The 21,991-nt window shown below is 54.2% G+C and overlaps 2 protein-coding genes across 7 annotated transcripts; one reads left to right on the top strand and one right to left on the bottom strand.

Moving 5' to 3' along the window:
- Positions 1 to 428: 428 nt before the first annotated feature.
- Positions 429 to 16,840, top strand: WRAP73 (WD repeat containing, antisense to TP73). 5 transcript variants are annotated; one of them, XM_082613003.1, is made up of 12 exons: positions 454 to 581; positions 3,882 to 4,034; positions 4,530 to 4,646; positions 10,947 to 11,019; positions 12,289 to 12,392; positions 13,123 to 13,209; positions 13,503 to 13,637; positions 13,719 to 13,796; positions 14,845 to 14,950; positions 15,558 to 15,683; positions 16,062 to 16,253; positions 16,488 to 16,840. In XM_082613003.1, the coding sequence occupies exons 1-12, from the start codon at positions 513 to 515 to the stop codon at positions 16,628 to 16,630; spliced, it is 1,383 nt and encodes a 460-aa protein (XP_082469129.1). In that variant the 5' UTR covers positions 454 to 512; the 3' UTR covers positions 16,631 to 16,840. The 5 variants fall into 5 exon arrangements, with proteins under 5 accessions (XP_082469133.1, XP_082469129.1, XP_082469132.1 ...); XM_082613007.1 differs by having other exon boundaries at positions 429 to 581; positions 13,503 to 13,796; XM_082613006.1 differs by lacking the exon at positions 3,882 to 4,034.
- A 607-nt stretch (positions 16,841 to 17,447) lies between these two features.
- Positions 17,448 to 21,874, bottom strand: TPRG1L (tumor protein p63 regulated 1 like). Of its 2 annotated transcripts, none has more exons than XM_082613979.1 (5): positions 21,514 to 21,874; positions 21,318 to 21,412; positions 21,065 to 21,241; positions 20,081 to 20,234; positions 17,448 to 18,751 (listed from the first exon to the last, which is right to left on the bottom strand). In XM_082613979.1, the coding sequence occupies exons 1-5, from the start codon at positions 21,724 to 21,726 to the stop codon at positions 18,557 to 18,559; spliced, it is 834 nt and encodes a 277-aa protein (XP_082470105.1). In that variant the 5' UTR covers positions 21,727 to 21,874; the 3' UTR covers positions 17,448 to 18,556. The 2 variants fall into 2 exon arrangements, with proteins under 2 accessions (XP_082470105.1, XP_082470106.1); XM_082613980.1 differs by having other exon boundaries at positions 21,318 to 21,409; positions 21,514 to 21,864.
- Between the last annotated feature and the right edge of the window lie 117 nt (positions 21,875 to 21,991).

Genomic DNA, 21,991 nt, shown 5'->3' with positions numbered 1-21,991 from the left:
TATATTATATATTCTATACACAAGCGCATGTTTATGTTTGAATACATTTACATGTAAATATGTCTTTACGTTAAATATAAATACATGAATATAAATACACAGACACACAGGACGCCAGTTAAATTTGAATTTCAGATAAGGGGGTAATTTTTTAGCATAAATACGTGCCATGTAGTATTTGGGAACATATTTATCCTAGAAAATGATTCGTTGTTTATATGAAATTCAGTTTAAGTGCACTTTCTGCATTTTATCTGGCAACCCTAGCTAAGGGGACCTCCCCACACCCGAGCATCGGCGGAAATCCCGGGTGGGACGAAACGCCGCGTCTCCTTTAAGGCGCGGCGGCGCGCGGGGCGCCGGGTGGCGAACTACAAGCCCCACAATGCCGCGCGTCCGCCCGGAGCCCTGAGTGGCTGCGGCGCTCGCCCTCCGTCACTTCCGGCCGCGGAGGGGCGGTTGCGGCGGGCTTGGCGGGCTGGGTTTCGCGGTCGTGGGGTCCAGCGGCCGCCATGAATTTCTCCGAGGTGTTCAAGCTCTCCAGCCTGCTCTGCAAGTTCTCTCCGGACGGCAAGTACCTGGTGAGCGGCCGCGGGGCCTGGGCCGAGGGTGGGCCCTCCGCGGGGAGGCGCCTGTCCTCACCGGGAGGCGGGGACCCAGGGAGCGGAGAGCGGGGCGGCCGCTGGGCCCGGATGGAGGGAGCTCGAGGGTCTGCAGGTGTGGGCCCCGGGCAGGTGCTGCAGACAGGTGACCCTGGGAAGGGGACCTGGGAAGATGCTGCAGCCTGGGAACCCAGGAAGCCGCCTGCTGCCTGCACCTGGGTTTCCACCTGTTAAAGGCCGGTAAAAGCAATGCTGCCTTCACGGATTTGAGGACACAGGAGATATCGGATCATTGTTATTAGTTTGTCACAAAAGGCAGGTATATAGTCCTGTTGGCTGTAAACTGGTGCAGTGGTGCAGCTGCTTGTTGTCGCCTTTCCCAGCCCTCTTCACCCGTCTCTACCACATGCCAGATGAATGATTTAAATAACTAGCATTCTATGCGCAGATAGAGAGAGTTGTCCGCACTCCTGAGATTTGAGCTGCTGATTCCATGGGTGGCAGAATGCTTCTGACATCACTGAGCTGTCTTGTACATGAAAGTTAAGTTTTGAAATATACCAGCATGACCCGTGTATACCCTCAGAATCTTAGGGTGAGGGCATGTGGTGGGTGAGGGGTAATTGGCATTGGAAAGACATTAAGAAGAAAAATTATGCTTTATAAAAAGTGTACTTAGCTTCACTAATTAACTGATGCTTCCTGATTCTTTTTTCAGTTCGAGCTTTGTTAACATTCCTTTCATCCTCATCTGGTTCTTTGAGGATGGATGTACATGTTTGCCTTCTTTGTGGAGGTTTTTTTCTAAATCACATAATATGGCATTCAGCTCCAAAATACAAAATGTCTTTAGCTTAAATGGCACCCCAAAAACCTTGGTATATTCAAAATACTCCCGCATATGTTAGGGGTTCCCCCCCTTTGGTCATTTATGAAAATTCTAGTGAATTATAAAGAGAGAGATTATATTTCCTCATTAAATTTTGGTACTTTTTTGGTTTTTACACCAAAATAATCAGATATTTCTGATTTAAATATCGTGAGCACTAGGCAGTAATGTTACTGGAACCATGTTCTTCAAAGCTCTATCCTAGGTGCTGGAAAAAGTAGGGCCATGTTGCCATTTTTAATATCTTGCAACAGATTTGATATGGCTTTTCCAAGTGTTGCTACAAACATTCCATTTTGTAAGGAGTTTATTGTAACTGATCACAGCTTTCAAAGCTACAAATATGAAAAAATAGACACGGGACACATAGTATTTCTAATCTGCAGGCCCTCCCCCACTCTCCTTTTCCCATGCAGAACTCATGTGGCTTTTTTTTTTTTTTTTTTTTTTTTTTTTGGCGGTGTTCGGTCTTCGTTGCCGCGTGCAGGCTTTTCTCTAGTTGCAGCAAGCGGGGGCTACTCTTCGTTGCGGTGCACGGGCTCTAGGCGTGCGGGCTTCAGTAGTTGTGGCACACGGGCTTCAGTAGTTGTGGCTCGCAGTCTCTAGAGCGCCAGCTCGGTATTTGTGGCGCACGGGCTTAGTTGCTCTGTGGCATGTGGGATCTTCCCAGACCAGGGCTCGAACCCATGTCCCCTGCATTGGCAGGCGGATTCTTAACCACTGCGCCACCAGGGAAGTCCCTCTTGTGGCTTTTTTTTAATGGGAGTTTATAAAACAAAAATCCAATAATCCAGTTTGACCTTGATAAATACAAAAATGAAGCAATTAACATTTAAAAGTCAGTTCTTGATTTTTGAACTGTGAGGTACTCTCCTATTAGCAGATACGTTTACTCAATCATAGAAATTATTTGCTTTGATTTGGGTATTATTAACAAATATGGACATAAAGTAACTGTATCTTTAAGAAAACTGTATTAACACTTAAACTTTTCAGAGTCAGGATTAGGAATAAGTTAATGTGTGTGTGTAAGAAACCCCCCCAGCCCTTCCTCCTATGAGTCCCACACGACTGCCACACTCAACACTTCTGACACATCTGGTCACCACCTGTGTGGGGTTTTTTCCCCACACCAAGCAGTTGTCCACCACGCCAGCTGGGTGTCCTACAGTTTGACTCAATTCTGACGCTGTCTACCTAGAGAGAGCGCCAGGTCCCACAGGTTAGGGGCTCAGTCCCGCAAGACTGCTTCCTCCCCCTTCAGACGCCAGTTGCAAGTTCAGGTTGTCACCTGTGCTTCTCACCAACTGGCTGTAGGTCAGAGGTTCCATGATGTCCTCTTTGGGTTCCATTGATTTGCTAGAGTGGCTCACAGCACTCAGAGAAACACGTTTACCAGTTTATTAAAGGATATATGGTAAAGGACACAGATGAGCAGCCAGATGAAGAGATACACAGGGTGAGGTCCGGGGGGTCCTGAGTGCAGGAGCTTCTGTCCCTGTGAATTTGGGATGCGTCACCCTCTGTGTCTGGTTGTGCTCACCCCCCTGGAAGCTCTGAACCCCGTATTATTGGGATTTTACGGGGCCTTCATCACATGGGCTGAGCCATCATTAACTCCATTTTTAGACCTTTTCGCCGAAGAGGAAGGGAAGTGGGGCTGAAATTCCAAGCTTCTAATCTTGGCTTGGTCTTCCGGGTGACAGCCCCGTCCGGGAGCCCACCCAGAGGTGCCGCTCTAGAACAAAAGATGCTCCTGTCACCCAGGAAGTTGCAAGGGTTTCATTCAGGAGCCCTGTGTCAGGACCTGAGGGCAGAGACCAATAGGTCTTTTCTGTTCTCTCATCACAGGTAAATGAGCATTTATGAAGCGTCCTTACGCTTGCAGAATTTCAAACCTGTATATTGACTTTCTGTTGCTTAGACTCCAGGTCAGACATTGAACAGAAGGGAGCCGCGTTTCTGGGGTCGTTCTCGCCAGCAGCCCTGAGCCTCCCTGCTCACTCCTTACAGACTGTCTGCAGGTGATAAAAGCAGAGAGGATTTGGTTGTTTACAGACGAGCCTTTCCCTAGTGCTGTTTCCTGCTTCAGTGATAGTCATACAGTGAAGAAAGTAGAAAATGACTCCAGTGGAGCGTTTTAAAATAATACTTTCTCTGGGGATTTAACAGTTTGGGCACCTGGTTTGTACATTTCAGTTTTATCTTCCATTAACTCATCTTTGTTGAGAAAGGGCTGTCCACGTGATGAGCACGAGGCCGTCTAGGCAGAAAGCGTGTGTGGAGGGAGAGAAGGAGGCAGCCCCTGGCTGGAGGGCCGTGCCGCCACGCCACGCCGAGAGCACCCTCCTCCAGAGCCCACACCGCCCGCCTCTCTCCTCCCTTTCCAGGCTTCCTGCGTCCAGTACCGGTTAGTGGTCCGGGATGCCAACACCCTCCAGATCCACCGGCTGTACACGTGCCTGGACCAGATCCAGCACATCGAGTGGTCGGCCGACTCGCTCTTCATCCTGTGTGCCCTCTACAAGCGGGGGCTGGTGCAGGTTTGCGGCCCGAGGCTCGGACGCCCCCCGTACAGGAGCGTAGCCCCCGCGAAGGGCCGCGTCCTGTGCCCTGCCGGTCTGGAAGAAGAGGCAGCACAGCTCAAAGGCCGTGCATAGTTCGCTCATAGTTTAAGTACTTTTAAGATAAGAAGACACTTAAGTGTCCTTGATCTGTAACCAAGTTTATTCAGTAACAGGCAATGTTCAGAGGGCAGCCCAGCAACTCGCTTGTCCTGTGTGGGGGCGCTGAGATGTGTCTTGTAGACCCCAAACCTAACTAAGTGAGGTCTCAGGGACAGCAGGGGGGTGCACCCTTCCAAGCGCGACAACATGCCATCACCGAGAAGCGTGCCTTACCTCTGTGGCGCACCCCAGGCCGAGCCCTTCGTGCTGGAAGATTCCGAGGGCTCGCCCGTGTTTGCCTCCACACAGCTCCTGGCTGGTGGTCTTCAAGCCTACGTAGCGCACTGACTCGTCTCTCTCTTGTGACTGTAGGTGTGGTCTTTGGAGCAGCCAGAGTGGCACTGCAAAATAGATGAGGGTTCGGCAGGGCTGGTGGCCTCCTGCTGGAGCCCCGATGGGCGCCACATCCTCAACACGACGGAATTCCACGTGAGTGGGATGCCCTGAATGCCCCCCCTCCTGAATTGCTTGGGAGCATTAGAGTGGGTGGTTTGGGGGGAAGGGTATACGTCGTAAGCGGTCAGAGCATTATAAGCCCATGAGTGTTGTTATATAATCTTTTTGCCCAGTTTTAATGAAAAGAAAAGATTTTTTTAAAAGAACAGATAAATTATATTTTTAAGGATTTAAACAGGTTCTTCGATTCAACAATTGAAAATGAACTTCAATATGAACAAATTTACATCTTTCCCTCAGGACATCTGATCTGTGTGTTTCTAACCTCTTCATTCATTTCCTCTTCAAGCCTTGGGCTTACTTGGGACATGGGGCCCTGGGCAGGAGCTCTGAGTGCGAAGAACATTTGAAATCTGACAGTAAATCAGAGATAGCTCGGGTGGTGTGAACTCATCTCGTCAATGTGTCCCATTAGGGGATCAGGGAAGGCTGGGGTGGTGTGAACACATCTCGTCATTATATTGAATTTGATGTCTGCCAGTTTAGGCCGTTGGGGAGGGAGACAGCAAGTGAAGGGGGCCTGGTTTCTCCACGTTACACACGTTGACATTTTACAGGGCTGTTGGAGAGAACTTGAGCTGTTCATATAGCCTCATCTAAAAGGCTTCATGCTTATAATTCTTCGGGCCCAAATCCAGCCCCCAGACGGGCACCTGCCAGTGTGAAAGAGAAACCGTGCTCTTTGGACAAGGTTCACTGACAGGCAGCCTGTGCGCTGCCGTGAGGCCTGAGAACAGAGCGCTCAGGACTGCAGGGTGTCTGTGGGCCCCACCTCAGCCCGCGGGGCCCCTTGCGCTGCATTTTGCTTTAAGCATGTCCTTACTTACCTTAAGGTCTCATCTGTGTGTGCGCGTGTGTGTGCAGACACCATACACTATGGTGTGCATTGGTCTAAAGTTTGCTTAAATGAATTCATAGTCTGTGTTCTGTTGTGGTTCTTTCTTCCCCCTAGATATCGTTTTTGAGATTCATCCATGTCGAGGGTTTGACTGCTTCTTTCAGTCCTTGTAGGGAAAGTCGTGCCACGGTTTATGCAGCCACCCTGCTGGTGCTGGGCATTGGAGCTGTTGCGGTCCATGCTGCAGGGAATGGATTGTGGGCGTCTGCTCTGGCCCGTATCCAGGCGTTCTCTCTCGGACGTTTGGGGAGGGGAGGTCGCCTGGTTGTAGGAGATGCGGTTTGATCAGGATGATAAATGGATGCCAGTCCAGTAGACCTGCAGCGGTACTGCGCTGTGGTTTGCATTTTCATTTCTCTAAGTATTGGTGACGTCAAGTTTCCATATCTTATTTTATACATACCCATGCACACACTTAATTTAAATATGTGTTTCAGGTTCACGTGGAGTTTATAGTGGTGGTGTCAGGAGTGAATCCGTTTTTATCTGTTCCCAACAGGATTTGTTAAGACGTCCGTCTTTACCACCTGTCTCGAGAACTGAATTTCTTTACACCGACACGATGGGTTCCGATTTTCCATTCTGTGCCATCGTCGGCCCGTTTCACTCCTGTGTTACAGGATGTTAACATGTAACAGGGCTGTGCCCTCCTCGCTGCCTCTGCTCTGCCAGGTTTTCTCATGTGTTTTTGAGGCTCTGTTACTAGAACTGTTACAAGTTTCATGGTGAATTGAGCCTTTTATCATAATAAACTGTTCTTCACGTCTCATAGTTTTTTCTGTTCTGCAGTGTGTTTTGTCAGATGTTGGCATCAAATGCCATCCTTCCGTGGTTAAGGGTTTCAGGGTATATCTTTTTCATCCTTTTACTTTCAGCCTTTCCGTATCCTTAAAGTTTAGTATGTATGTTGTAAATAGCCTGTAGTTGGCTTAAACAAATAAACCCCGACCGGAAGACTTTTTCTTCTATCTCAATAAAGCCAACTGGGACTACTTATGAACAGCAACATTCACCCACTTTAAGCGTGTGGACCGTGAGCTGGGACACGTAGCTGCCGCCCCGGTGGGGATGGCGCATGCTCACACCACCCAGTGGGCACCTCCCACCCTCCAGTCGTCCTGCTGCCCACCTCTCTGCTTCCTGTCGCTCTTGGTTTACGGTTCAGATTCCACGCGAGAGGGGCCACGTGGCTCACAGAGTTGTGTGTTTGGCTCCCATCACTTGGCCTCATGCTCTTCTTGAAATTCGTCCGCGTCTGTGGGCATCCGCTCCGGTTTCTCGGAGCTGAGTGGTGTCCCCGTGTGGATTCCCCACCCTGTGTGTGTCTCACCCACTGGCCGATGGAGCTGTCGTGAATATCCTCACACAGGCTGTCTGCGGACACGGGTTTTTTTCTCTCTCTCGGGTAAAAACCTGGAGTGGGGGGTGCCGGGAGGTGTATGTTGACGGCTGAAGAAACCGCGGACTCTTTACCGCAGTAGCCCTGCCGTTGAGCCCTCCCCCCAGCAGTGTGGGAGTTTGTTCCACGGTCTCACCAGTGCTGCTCATCACAGCCTCTTCCGTTAGGCAATCTGATGTGTACCGGTGTCCCATTGTAGGTTTTCTTGGTGATTTCCATTTGACTAATGATATTAAGCGTCTTTTGTGTGCCCGTCATCCTATAACTCTTGTCTGTTCATATCGTCTGTCCGTTTCTTTATTAGGCCGTTTGTCCTTTTGTTGAGCTGTAAGGTTCTGGTCACAAGTTCTTTGTCAGATACATGTTTAGTAAATATTCTCTCCTGGTCTCTGGCTTGCTTTTTCATTTTGATAACAGTTTCTTTTAAAGAGCAGTCTTTCATTTTGACGGGGTCTAATGGGTCAATTTTTTCTTTTATCATTTGTGCACTTTGTGTCTAAAGAAATCCCTGCCCAACCCGAGATCACAGAGTTTCTTCTGTTTTCTTTTAGAAGTTTTGTAATGTTAGCTCCTGAGTTTAGATGTGCGCCTTGTCGTGAATTTCTGTCCTTTCCCCACTTTGCACCTTTGTCAGAGATCAGTTGCCTGTGGGTATGTGGGTCTGTTTCTGGACTCTGTCTTGATCCATTGATCTCTTAGTCTGTCTTTGTGCCAATACCACATGCTCCGGGTCACTCAAGCTTAATAGTAGGTCTGGAAACTCACATCAGTGTGTTTTCCAGTTTTGTCCTTTTTCAAAGTCGTTTTGGCCATTCTGGGTCTTTAGTATTTCCGTATCGATTTTGGAATAAATTAGTCAATTTCTAAAAAAAAAAAAAAAAAATTGTGCCAGGATTTTAAAATTGAGATTGCACTGAATCTGTAGACCAGTTTGGGGATAATTGCCATCTTAACAATACTGAGTCTTTGGATCCATGCACATAGGATACTTCTCGTTTTTTTAAGTCTTTTTAATTTTTTTCTAAGCAATATTTTCATTGTATAGATCTTGTACATACTTTATAAAATTTATTCCAAAGTTTTAAATTTTGTTGTATCAGCTCTTGACTCTGTTTCAGTCCAGGGGAAGAGCCAAGCGTGTTCACGCAGGTGTGCATGTGTAAACCTGGAGGAATTTGACCTCTGAATGCATTCCCACTTCTAACGAGAGAGGGAAGCCACGCACATCCATACTGATAAAGAACTTGGTGGGCTGCTGTCAGTTTGCTGTGTTTTTTTTTTTTTTCTTTTTTTTTTTTTTTGTGGTACGTGGGCCTCTCACTGTTGTGGCCTCTCCCGCTGCGGAGCACAGGCTCCGGACGCGCAGGCTCAGCGGCCATGGCTCACGGGCCCAGCCGCTCCGCGGCATGTGGGATCTTCCCGGACCGGGGCACGAACCCGTGTCCCCTGCATCGGCAAGCGGACTCTCAACCACTGCGCCACCAGGGAAGCCCCTTGCTGTGTTTCTTGAGTTAATTTTCCAAACAATCTCTGAGTTGGAAAAGGTCATTTTAAGTATTTTTGCTTAAGTACTGGAATTTTCCAGGTCACCGGCAGCAGTGATCAAGTAATAAAAATGTACTTATTTTTTACGTCGAGACAACTAGAAAGTGTTGTGGAAAAGGAGATGAGCTAAGGAGCTCTTTCTCAAAAGTGACTGTTCTCTGGCGAGATTAGCATTCCAGTTCACCCTGAAATGTGGCAACGCCTGAAAGCACAGCCCAGCCCAGAGGGGGGTCCTGCTGAAGGGCCGACACCTTGGAAGGACCCTTGGTGGTGACGGTGATGCCGTGGGACCTGACCTGAAATCCCAGGTCAAGGCCCCCTGGCCTCCGCTTTCCCGCTGCAGGGTGTGTGGGTGGGCACAGAAGCGGGCCTGGCCGGCGGCCCTCCGGGAGCCTGCCCTTTGGCCACCTCTGACCTGTCCCCCTGCGCTCTCCCCTCCTGCAGTGCTGCCACCTTCCTCGAGCTTACGGAGGGGAGGCGGGTGTTTATCTGTCTCTTTCTTTCTCACTGGATTTGTTAAGGTTACACACAGTTGGGTTTCTTTTAATGGTTTTGATGGGGGATGGCAGGTAAAAATCAGGCTTAGGTGCTTAGTGTCTTTTCTGCCTTTAACAGAGAAGTGTGGACGGGGCAGGGGATGGGGGGCCCCAGTCAGGAGCGCCTGGGCCTTCCCTCCTCTCCCTCGCTCACCTGGAGGACAGGTGCTCCCGGCCACATGGCGCCGGCTGTGCGTGTCCAGGTGGATTTAACACCCAGACCTGCTGGGCTGGGAAGGGTGTGCCTTTCCACCCTCCTCAGCCTCCGAGAGCAGGAGGTTTTACAGGGAACAAGCCTGTCCTCAGGGTGAGCCTCGCTCCTGGGCCGTGCCTCGTCTGCACGCCCTGGCACCTTTGTCTTAGACGGTCAAGCACTTTACCTCGAGTACAGCCCAGAAGTGCGCCAACCCTGCAGCTGTGTCTGCACCCCTTGTCTCCCCTAAATGCCGCGTGAGCTTTTCACAGAGGCAGTTCAGGACATCAGGTTCTTTTCTTTCCTAAGAGACAATGTGGAGAAAATGCAGTTAATTCATTTTTTAAACCTCCTAAGCTAAAAAAGAAAAAGGCCTAGCTTGCAGGAATCACACTGGTACAGAAATGCGGGGCCCTGCGTTTTACTTTGTGTGAAGTCCCACAGTTTTTAAAGCTATGCTTATTTGATGAAAGCAGTTTTCCAGCCCGTGTTCCTTACCTCACAACCACGCCTGGTAAACACAGCTTCGTCCGTGTCCACTGGCCTGGGGGCTGCGGGAGCTGGAGGTGGCAGGGTGCCCATTTACCCTCCCTGATGGCCGATGGGAATGGTGTGGACGTGCTTTTCCGAAACAAACATTTGGAAACTCCGGTCAAGGGTGATCGTTCATGTTGAGGCTCCGAGGGGGTCTGGGGCGGCTCCGGCAGCCCTCCCCGTGCCTGGGTGCGGGGGCCTCGCCTGCTCACAGGGCCGGGATGACAGTGCGGAGGCTCTGGGTGCCCCCCCCCCGACCCCGAGCGCAGCTCCCCGAGCCCAGGCGTCCATCCCTGGCTCACTCGCCGGTCCCTCACTGACACGTCTGCTTCCGGCCGTTTTGCAACAGCCTGGACAGCTGTCGCTACCTGCACGATGTGCCCACGGTGGGTCCCCCAGAAATCTTGCGCAGAGGCCTCCGTGCGGGGAGTCGGGCCACTTCCCGTCCCTGCCGGCCTGGGGCTGCCCGGTGAGGCCGAGCCGCTCGCCCTTCATCTGCTTCAGAGGACGGAGGGGCGTCCTGCGTGGCCTCCCTCCTAGACGCGTTTCTCTAAGCAGCCTGTTTAGGGTTATTACTATGTGAAAACTGTGACTACAGCATCCCCCACCCTTATCCGCAGGGGATGCCTTCCAGGACCCCATGGATGCGTGAAACCCCTACAGCGCTGAGCCCTCTATATGTCGCTGTTTCCTATACAGACGTGCCTGTGATAAAACATAAATTAGGCCGAAAAGGAGGGATGACTGTACTTTGAACTAAAACGCACTTACATTTAACTTTGTGTCACTCAGATAATACTGTGACAAAATGAAAACCAAGGACCAGAAGCATTAAATTCAACGAACGTGGGAATTCCCTGGCAGTCCAGTGGTGGTTGGGACTCGGCGCGCTCACTGCCGTGGCCCGGGTTCCATCTCTGGTCAGGGAACTAAGATCCCACAAGCCGCATGGCGCAGCCAAAAAAAAATTTAAATTTAACAATCGTAAAATGTGAGTTTGACACACTTCTTCAGACAGAAAACAGCACAGGACTGCTGATGCGGGTACTTCTGCGGGGAATCTCTTGCTTGGGTGCTGACGATCTGGTTTAAGACTTGGAATGGTCTCTCCAAAGATGCTAAATGTATGCTGTTTCCTTTCTCTTTCCCCTCCCTTTGCCCCTGGCAGCTGCGGATAACTGTCTGGTCCTTGTGCACAAAGTCCGTGTCCTACATCAAATACCCTAAGGCTTGTCAGCAGGGTGAGTCGGTCAGAGGTACTCAGAAGCCATTCCTCTGTCGTAGTTTGGGGCTTGGGGACCTTTTTACCCTGGAAAATTTCAAACACAGGCAAGAGCTGCCTCAGCCGTGTGTCAGCTCACAGCCAGTGTTTTTTCTCTATACCCGCCCCCCCCAACCCCCAGATTATTTTAACCATACATCCCAGACCTCCTAGTGAGTACTTCGTCTGCGACCATTCCCACCTGTGTCTCTAGGGCTTCTCCTTTACGCGACGTCAGTGACTAAGGAGGGTACTGTCCTCTAGGACGTCAGAGACGAAGGACTTACACGTAAACCCTGTACATCTGCTGCCGGCCCGGGTGCTCAGGCCCCTCCAGTTCATGTCAGCCTCGCACCCCCACCTCCCACACCGGATTCTGAACCGAATCCTCCATTGACTCAACTGTGTGAGGCCTGGAGCGGGGAAATGGCGACCTGTCCCACCTGGACATCACTGAGGAGGGCCAGAGGCATGTGTCCTCTGTGCCGGCGGGGAGCCCGCCCCGCGGGTTGAGCTGGGCCGAGAGCCAGGCGGGCGCCCCACTCTCTTGAGACCTGAAGTTACGTGACGGTCTCTCAGTTAAGAAACAGAAGGAAGCGGTGCATAGTTTGAATGATTTTTCCATTTTTTCTCTTGCCGTCAGCAGTTTGAACCTCACATCTGAATGGTGTGCAATTGTACACTTATTTTTTATTTTTATAGTTTGAATATCAGTGTATCTCCAGATGACACACACCCTTCTTGGTGGAAATGACAGCTCTGTCATCTAGGTGTTCTTTTGACCCATGAGGTATGGAATGTGGCCACGGGCTCAGTTCGCTAATACGGACCCAGAAAGTACTGTCTGGTTGCAGCCAGATTCTTAACCTTGAATTGACTTCTTCCAAATTTAAATTCAAAAGTAAAAATAGGAAATGTCATGACAAGCCTGCTCTGAACCAGCTGAGTTTCCTGCAGTTAATTTCCTAAGAACACAACACTCCGTAGGGCACTGCACTTCCCAGTAATGTTTTGGGGCTCATCGGGGCTCAGGTCGCTGTATATTTCTCGCAGGTTCTCTGCAGGTCAGAAGTCTGAGCAAGGGTGTGGAGACCCCGCCCTGTGTAGACACACGCTCCCTGCCGCAGACGCCGGGCTCTGTGTGTCACGTCCCCCTCTTCAGACCTCTGCTTTCTCTTTCTCATTCTAACTTGAAAACCACTGCTGCAATCTGCTGCTCGATCCCGGGACCTTTCACTCTTCTCGGCAGGAATAACCTTTACCAGGGACGGCCGCTACCTGGCGCTGGCCGAGAGACGGGACTGCAAAGACTACGTGAGCATCTTGGTCTGCAGCGACTGGCAGCTTCTGCGGGTGAGACTTGTCCCCACCTGGGAGCGGAGTGACCCTGGGGCGTGGGGGGAGGGGAGAAGTGCGTTGTCTGAGGTTCCAGGGCATCTTCCGCGTGGTGTGGAGCAATGGGATTCCACATTCCCAAAGGCCGGTGCTGCCTGTAACCACGTGGCGCGCACACCGGCAGGCGTTCGTAGGACGTGGTGAGACGGCGCATGCTTGCGGTGTGTTCACAGTTAACAGGCCACCAGGTTGGTGCCACCTCCCTTCCTGTTGGTTCCGTGGTATTTGCATACGTGTGGCTGCATCAGGCGGAAGAGGGAGCCGGAGTTTAACACTGAGCATGTGCCTGCGCGGGGCGGGAGGCCATGGACACAGACGCACAGGGCCGGGCAGGACCCCCGGATGCCGTCAGACGGAGGCCTCCTTGACGGGGCAGGGATGTCCTGGGAGGGTCTTGCCTGGGCTGGTCTTAAAGGCACAAGACTCAGCCAGGCAAGAAGGGGGTACAGGCGCGGGGTGGACGGAGGCCTGAGCCACATCGCGGCCGCGTGTACCCGGCCTGGAACCTCCCCAGCGCTCAGGCCGGACGTCACAGCAGGAGGACACGGTTGTACACGTTTCTGTCTGTGGCTAGATGAGGAAATTAAATACTGAATGTGTTAACACATCAGTTATAAAATAAACGTTCGTGTATCTGTTGAAGAAAACATTTTCAATTTCATCTCTCGCCCCCGCCCGCCTCGGCAAGCACTTTGACACGGACACGCAGGACCTGGCCGGGATCGAGTGGGCCCCCAACGGCTGCGTGCTGGCCGCCTGGGACTCCTGCCTGGAGGTAGACAGGCCCCTCGGGACCCTTTCTGCTCTAAGCGCCGATGCCAGTATTTCTCTCACAGTCTCCGAACGCCGAGAGCATTAACTGCCTCTTTCAGACGTCAAGCCGAGGAGCTTGTTAGCGCCCGGTTCCCCTTTCCCACGGCGTTACCGCTTGGCTCCTCTAGTCGTGGTCCCACGTCCCCGTTTCCCGCCGCCGTCGGGGAGGGCAGTGTCCCCGCCCCGAGTCTCACTGCCTCCTGAGTGGCTGCCTTACCTGCTCCGGGCTCAGTGACAATTTCAATGTCTCGGCAGTACAAGATCCTGCTCCACTCCCTGGACGGCCGGCTGCTGTCTACGTTCTGTGCTTACGAGTGGTCCCTGGGCATCAAGTCCGTGGCCTGGAGCCCCAGCAGTCAGTTCCTGGCAGTCGGGAGCTACGACGGAAAGGTGGGAGGGCGTCCTCGGGGTGAAGCCCACGGCCAGTGCCCCAGCGGCTCTGACCACGTGGTTTCCATCCCCCTGCCACAGGTGCGGATTCTTAACCACGTGACTTGGAAAATGATCACGGAATTCAGCCATCCCGCGACCATTAATAATCCCAAAATAGTAAGTCTGGAAGCACGTTTCTGTTTGAGCAGTATTTGAGGAAGGGGGGTCGAGAACTGCTTTTTCACTTTCTGTTATTTACGGTGCTACAGGTACTTACATCCCCATAACCTTCTGATACTGTAACATTTCAAACGTCAGACTTGCCCGGTGGCCTTTGTTTCTCCTGCCACATTCCCAGGGGGTCCAGGGTGGTGTCCTTCCCCTCCCCAGCCCCCAGCCCCGCGGCTCGCTCTGGGACCAGCTCCTGCTCTGCGCTGTGAACAGGGTCCCCTGCCTGCAGGCGCCAAGCATCTGCTGGGCCACCCACTGTGCTCTGGGCCAGTCGGAGAAGAGCAGGCAGACCCTTGCCCCATGGAGTCTGGGCCGGGGCTGGGAGGGCTGGTGTCTTCCCCGGGTGGGTAGGAAGGCTGCCTGCCAAGGGGTCCTGGGGCAGAGACAGGGAGGAGGTGACGCAGGGTTTGGCGGGGAGCAATTCGGGCAGTAGGAACAGGCACAGGAGTGCAAAGGCCCTGAGGTGGAAACAAGCATCCATTTATTCAGCAGGCGCCAGTCTGGGTGCTGGGAGACCTTAGGGACCCGGAGAGACACCCCGCCTCGGGGGGGACAGCAGGGATGGGGACAGACACCCTAGTGAGTTGTCTGCTGGTGAGGGACCTAAGATGGGTGAGTGGTGGGGAGAGAAGCAGCCGTGGGGCTGCTGTACAGCCCGTGAGCCGGTGGCGGTCCTGACACCGGCAGGGACTGGAGGACCTGCTGGAGCTGCAGGAACAGGACTGGAAGGCGGCCGGGTCGGGTGGGGCTGCCCCAGGCCTCGCAGGGTTCGCTGGGGGTCCTTCCATCCCGCGGCCGGTGTGGTCTGAAGGTGTCGGGCCGCTCGCCCTTCCCGTCAGGCCTCCGGTGATGCATGCCGCCTCGCTCCTGGCCCGTCTGTCATCTGTCCCCACTGAAGTGCTGGCCCGGGGGTGAGACCTCGTGGAGAGTGCCCAGGAGGGCGCGGTAAGCGGGGCCGCGGCTGCACATCCTGCCCGAGCCGTCTGTCTTCCAGGTGGTGTACAAGGAGGCCGAGAAGAGCCCGCCACTGGTGCTGGGCCGCCTGGCCTTCCCTCCGCCCAGAGCAGCGGCTGGGCCCCTGTCCTCCGCGGAGAGCAAATGTGAGCAGCTGGGCCCGGGGTGGGGGCCTTTCTCTTCCTCCCCTTTCCTTTCCTTTTATTATGAAAAAAAAGTCCTCTGGGTCCAGGTCGATTCTAGACGGTCCTTGTTTTTTTTTAAATCCTCTCCTTCCCTGCGACGCCTGGTAGCCATCGTCTCTTAGCTGTGGGCCAGCAGGCCGCCTGGCCACTGGCTCTGTTGACTGAATACAAGCCCTGGGAATCCTAATTTGACGGCTGGTCCTCTGAGGGCGACTTCTTAATGAACAGTGACTTCCTTGGGTGAACAGGGCCCTCAAAGGGCTCAGGGAGACGCCGCAGCTGTGTCGAGGACCTGGGACGTTACTCGTCTGTAAAATGGCGTAATTAGGGCGTCAGAGGAGCCACTGGGACGGCCACCAGGCCCTGCAGTGGCGCCTGGCCCGTCGCAGCTCCGGAAACGGCCTCGCAGGGGAGGGCGCGAGGACGGGCCTTGTGCACCGTGGCCGGGTTCCCACCGAGCCCTGTTTTCCCTAAGATCCTTGATCCTCACCCCGCGGGGTGTTGTGGGCAGGACCGCAGGCCCTCGCCCCGCGAGGAGGCTCAGGGTGCTCTCTCTTTTGACGCCCAGACGAGGTTGCCTCGGTGCCGGTCTCCTTACAGACTCTGAAGCCTGCTGCCGACAGAGCCAACCCCAGGATCGGCGTCGGGGCGCTGGCCTTCAGTCCCGACGGCTGCTTCTTGGCAACGAGGAGTGGTCAGTGGCCCGTGCACGTGTGTGCTGTCCCCTCACCGCTCCCTCAGGGCCGGGCAGTCAAATGGCTTGAAAGGAGAATCGGGGTGCGGGTCTGCCGCATGTGCTTCCTCCTGTCCTGCTGCAGAGGCGTCTCGGGCCACTGGGCCCATCGGGGCAGCAGCCGCCCAGCCGCTGCACCTCGGGCCCTGGCCTCCGCTCCCTCTGCGTCCCTCTTGGGAAGGAGCAGGGCTCAGGCCGACAGGACCCCCGTGTGTGCCAGGCAGCCTCGGGGAGGGCCCTCCCCTCCCCCACTGAGACCCCAGGCAGTGAGCGGCACGGGGGCTCACGCAGTGGGGGGCAAGGGGTGACCGTGGGCCTGTTCACGTCTTCCTTCCTCAGACAGTGTCCCCACCGCCGTCTGGATCTGGGACATCCAGAAGCTGAGGCTGTTCGCGGTGCTGGAGCAGCTGTCCGCCGTGCGCTGCTTCCAGTGGGACCCGCGGCAGGCCCGGCTGGCCATCTGCACGGGGGGCAGCAAGGTGTACCTGTGGTCGCCGGCGGGCTGCGTGTCAGTGCAGGTACCAGGGGAAGGTGAGCGCGAGTGGGGACGCGAGCAAACACGGCCTCGAGCAGAAGGTGAAAGCTCTTCTCGGGAGGCACCTTCCCATAAATCTCAGGGCCGCCAGCTGTGCGCACTTGACTTGGGCCCGTGGCTTTTAGCATCCCAGGCCAGGGGGTGCCTTCCCACCCACTGAACTCTGGGGCTCCAGCTGGGTCACACTGGAACGCTGGTCTATCCTGCTCTAACCTCATGGCTTCCTCCAGGTGACTTCCAGGTGCTCTCCCTGTGCTGGCACCTGAGCGGGGACTCCCTGGCCCTCCTCAGCAAGGACCACTTCTGCCTGTGCTTCCTGGAGACGGAGCAGGGGGTCGGCACAGCCTTCGGGCAGAGGGGTGACCGCACATAGGACCCGTGCATGATCAGGCCCACGTGGCTCAAGGTGGGAGACCTCGGCTTGTGTTGGCCGCGGGAAAGCAGAGCTTGGTGCAGGGTCTCCCACTGGGGTGGCCCGGAGGAAACGCTTTGCTTGTTTTTCTATGGCAAGGCATTTTTGTTAATATGTACGGTATAAAACTAATTTTTGTTACTTAAAATAGATATTTGCTAATTCATAAAATGTCTCATGCTTACTTTCTTCAAAGGTTTAGGTCACGGGAAAGTTTTCTAGGTCAGTTTTAAGTTTGGGGTTCACTGTCTTAGGGAAAGTAACTGTGCCCCAAGCGGCCAGTCCCCCTCACACAAGACCCGCTCTGCTAAGAGCCTCCAGTCTGTCACTGAACGCTTTGGAGAGCGGCCTGTGGGTCCCGTGGGGCCTGTTCCGGAGAGGAAGGGAGCCCTGAGCACCACGGGGTGGGGTTGTACCTCCAAGGGAGGCTGAAGCTGCAGGTCCTGAGGCGGCTGGGTCAAGGTCGGCTCCCCGCAGGGACCGTCTGCTCTGGCTGTCCACCTGGAAAAATGCGGGTGCTTCGGGAAGGCGGCCAGGGCTGAGAAGGCTGGTGGGGGAACTGAGGGCTCGTCACCCTAGGTAGAGGCTGGACAGTGCACACCGCCCCCTGGTGGCCATGAGGGGAGCGAGTGGTACCAAACCTTCACTGTGCACACAGCAAGGGGCTCAAAACCAGCACAGAGAACAGCTCGTGCTCTAAGATTCTCTCATTTAACAGGGCGCTTTCTTGGTTGTTACACCTATTTTAATAACTTTAAGAAAGGAATGACACCCACTGTTTTAACTCAGATTTTAAATGTCTTTACTACAAGACCGAAAGCAAAGGCTCAGGACCCAGGCGGAGTTGTGAGGCAGCCTTTCGATGTGGACAGGCCCCCGCATCCGAATCACGGCCATGCTGACCACAGCTACGCCAGAGTCAGAAATAAGGGGAGGAACCGGCGGGCTAGCAGTTAAATCATCAACAGACGCTCCCCGGCAGACTGCTCAGCTGTGGACGGGAACGACGACATCCCCCGGGCTGGTGTCTAGGGGTGGAGCTGCGTCAGGAGACTCTGTCGTGGTTCCTCTTCAGAAGTGCATTCTTCACAAGCAAACTAAGCAATTCCCTTTTTAAATATGAACATGACAATACAAACTTAACAGAGTTGACAAAATTGTGTGCAAAGAATTTATCCCTGTGACTCTCAGACTAATGACTTGTCTTAAAATGATTTTCTGTAAACCTTTTTGGGCCTGGGAAAGACGCCATAAGCAGTATTAACACAATATAGATTAATTTTAGAAAAAGTGTGACTTTAGGCCGAACACATATTTCCACAAAAGCCAGTGTCCGTCCGTTCAGGAGCTGACAAGGCAGACCATCTCTTGATGAGCTCGTGCCTGCTGGCTTCTTTCAAATCAGCTTTAAGAAAGTGGATTAAATCTCCAAATACAAATTTGGACACCAACTGTAAACAACCACAGGCACTGAGTCTCAGGTACCTCCCTGGATGTAGCAATCTATGTAGCTGTGGTGCTGACAGGGATACTGCACTGGAATCACGCAACGTTTATTAACATGCTCCAGGGCTGGGGTGGGAGGGACCACGGAAGCCAGATGGAGACCCCAGCGGCGGGGCATGGAAACTCAGGTTCTAGGAAGCAGATACCGGCCAGGACGGTGACAGCGATATGCATTCTGCTTTGTCTGGAGCTCACGTGACCAGATGCCCAGTATCCAGCTAAAGTATACGGTCCAGCTGACTATGCTAATCGTGCCCAGACACCTACAGGTAAGGGGCTCGGACCCTGCCAGCGGTAGTGGAGCTGGCCAGAGGCCTGCCACCCCCAGGGTCCCATAGGCCTGGCTCTCCCAGGGAAGAGACCCGTGTGCGCGTGCGGTGCCTAGAAGCCGATTTTGCCTCTGGTCATGGAATAGCCCAGCTTAGCCTCGTTGTTGATGAAGGACATCAGCCCCACATAGGTCTCGATGAGGAGGGGGCACTCCAAGACCAGCACGCCGCCAGCCTGGCCCAGCAGAGGACTCTCCTTCTGGGCTTTTTTGACAGCTTGGATCAACAGAGCTCTGAAGCCATCCAGCTGTAAAGAGAGAAGACCGGGAGCTTGATCAGATGATCGCCCATGCGTCTGTGTCAGCCCGTCCCCACCCTGGAGAGATGCCGCCCAGACGCACCCAGCAGCCCCTGGGCTCATCTCCTCACCTCACTCTACAGGCGTCACGCCTCACCTCTGCGCTCACCTGTGACTGACCACAGCCAGTCCTCACGGGCCTCACTCTGCCGGTCGACGTGGCTTTGCCGTAGTGACCCACCTACTCCCCACCACCCACCAGGCGGTGAGCAGGCCAAGGTGCACAGCTGGCAAGTGGGGGCCTGTCGCCGGTCCTGGACCCGGCTCTCACCACCCCAAGGCCTCCTCTCCTGCTGAGCACGCAGACTGCCCAGCTCTACCGTGGGCTGGGGTCACCTGCCACACCCCGAAGCCCTCTGGGCCCTTCTCCAAGATGATCGCAGCCACAGAAGACCCCATCATAGAGCTACACTGACCAGCAGCTGCTAACTGCACAGGATTATTTAGACGTAATTTAACAAACTTTTAAAAACCAAAAGTTTATCTGGGGCTTCCCCAATGGCATAGTGGTTAAGAATCCACCTGCCACTGCAGAGGACACGGGTTCGAGCCCTGGTCCGGGAAGATCCCACATGCCGCGGAGCAACTAGGCCCGTGAGCCACAACTACTGAGCCTGCGCGTCTGCAGCCTGTGCTCCGCAACGAGAGGCCACGACAGTGAGAGGCCCGCGCACCGCGATGAAGAGCGGCCCCCGCTTGCCACAACTAGAGAAAGCCCTTGCACAGAAACTAAGACCCGGGCCTCCCTGGTGGCGCAGTGGTTGAGAGTCCGCCTGCCGATGCAGGGGATACGGGTTCGTGCCCCGGTCTGGGAGGATCCCATATGCCGCGGAGCGGCTGGGCCCGTGAGCCATGGCCGCTGGGCCTGCGCATCCGGGGCCTGTGCTCCACAACGGGAGAGGCCACAACAGTGAGAGGCCCGCATACCGCAAAAAGGAAAAAAAAAAAAAAAAAAAGAAACTAAGACCCAACACAGCAAACATTAATTAATTAATAAACTCCTACCCCCAACATCTTCTAAAAAAAAAAAAAACAGTAGCCCCGGCTCGCAGCAACTAGAGAAAGCCCACGCACAGCGATACAGCCAAAAATAAATAAATAAATAATATAGATAAATAGATAGAGAGATAGATTTATGGGGGGGAAAAAGTTTATTTTCTCTGTTTAGCCACTGTTCAAGAGCTCAGCAGCCCCATGTGGCCACCGTACCGGGCAGCACAGGCCTGGAACATTCCCGTCCCACTGGGCAGCGCTGCCGTTGCTGTCTTGAGTTCTTACCTGGCACAGGGAGGCTGTCTTCTCGTCCACGCCGGCCATCGGGTGCTCTATGAACGTGGTGTACGGCACATTGGTGGACCAGGGGTTCCATCTGCTTATGAAGGGTGGCCGGCTCTGCTTGTCCCACTGGATGCGAATCCCGAAACCTTCTCGCCTACCGAGTGGGAAGGGACCAGACCTCACACAGCAGGTCATGGCGCCCCCGAGCACCTGCTCAGTCGTGGGTGTGAGATTAAAAAGCTGTTCCACCGGTAAAGATGAGACTGATGACATTTCATGACAGTGAAGGACCCGTGGGATTGGACAGGAATGGCGTGTCTAATAACGACAGCTTTCAGCACTTCAAATAAAATATGACAAACTGAAAGCACTGTCTTAGTTGTGCTATAACTAAACGAGTAACATTTTTGCAAGTTTAAATCCTTTTCCCTGAGCACCTTATTGTTGGCCAAAATTCTGAGCTTATCTTAGCTTCCTGAATTCCCTACCCAAATCTCTACATCAAAACTCTAAAATATACCGTTTAATTCAACTGAGTATACTGATGTCCAGGTTTCTCATATTTCAGAAACCTCCCTCACAGATGAAGATCAGCTCTTGAAAACTGGCCATTAAACGTTTCCAAATTTAATCTTCAGTAGTATCTGCAAATCAAAGCGACACACTACCTTTTTCTTTTAAAAATTAACCACAACAGAGCTTGACGTGATAAGTGTAATCCTTTCTTGGCGGGAATAAAATGCTGAGTTTGGCTCTTATCTGAAAAATACCCACGTCGGGCCTATTTTAACGTACCCTGAGTTCATTTTACTACAAGCCTAATAACTATCTCTTGTGCCAGAATTCCTTCTAACGCACCCTGCTGGGCAGAAGTCACCTGTCTCTACACTCTGTTGCTGTTAAAGCAAGACATTCACTGGAGGCTGGTTTCGGAAGGGCTGACTGGGAGGCCCTGGTGGCGGGCTCTCTGTTCAACACACTTACTTGTTGAGCGATTTCGGGGGAAACTGGAATTCTCCGTAGGAGATGGTGTCCACCGCGTTTAAGGCTACCCTGACCACCTGCTGGCACTGCAGGCTGATGAAGTCGTATTTGCAGATGAGCAGCGCCTGGTCGGTGATGAGCACCAGTCGCTCCTTTTCGTTGTTCCAGTGATCGACCCTGCGGGCGGCAGCGGTTACTTCGGCGCCCGGGGCGCACAGGTGCCCGGGCCCCTCCCCAGCGCGCGCCCCCTTACTCGGTCAGCAGCCACACCCCCTGGATGTCGCCGTCCTCCACAGGCCGGACCACCACGCGGATCTCCTCCACCGCCTGCTCGATGGTGCCGGGCTGCTGGGAGCGTGCGGGGAGGGCCGGGGGCGGAAGTCACAGGTCACGCCCGTTCGCCCGCCCCGCCCACCCACGCCCTCTCCCGCCCCCGCTCCCAGCCTCACCCGGAACACGAAATACTCCTTTACGCGGGCGCGCCGCGTGGGGTCGTGGACACTGAGCGGCCACAGCGTCTGTCGCAGCGGAGTGCCCGTCCCCAGCCTCCCCCCGCCGCCGCCGCCACCGACGCTGCCGCCCGGCCCGACTTCCTCGCCAGCCGCCAGCAGCGCCGTGGGGCTCGTGCCCGCCGAGTCCACCGAGTCCCGCAGCTGCAGCATCGCCGCGCCCGCCACCTCGTAACCCCGGACCGGACTCGACTCGGCCGCCGCCGCCGCCGCCGCCTACGCCGGATCCGCCGCGATTGGCTCCGCCTCGACAGCCCCGCCTCAGGCTCCGCCCCCTCCCTCCCCCTCCGGCCCTCGCTATTGGATCGTCCCCAGCTGTCTTCCGCGATTGGTCCTGCCCGCCACCGTTCACAATCGCTCCCACCCTTCGCTACGCCGGAAGAGCACGCCGCGCGCACGCCCGCTTCCTGTTTACGCG

Source organism: Mesoplodon mirus (assembly GCF_964341445.2).
Source record: "Mesoplodon mirus genome assembly, chromosome: 3".
NCBI lineage: Eukaryota > Metazoa > Chordata > Mammalia > Artiodactyla > Ziphiidae > Mesoplodon > Mesoplodon mirus.
This window is presented reverse-complemented; position numbering and strand designations above follow the sequence as displayed.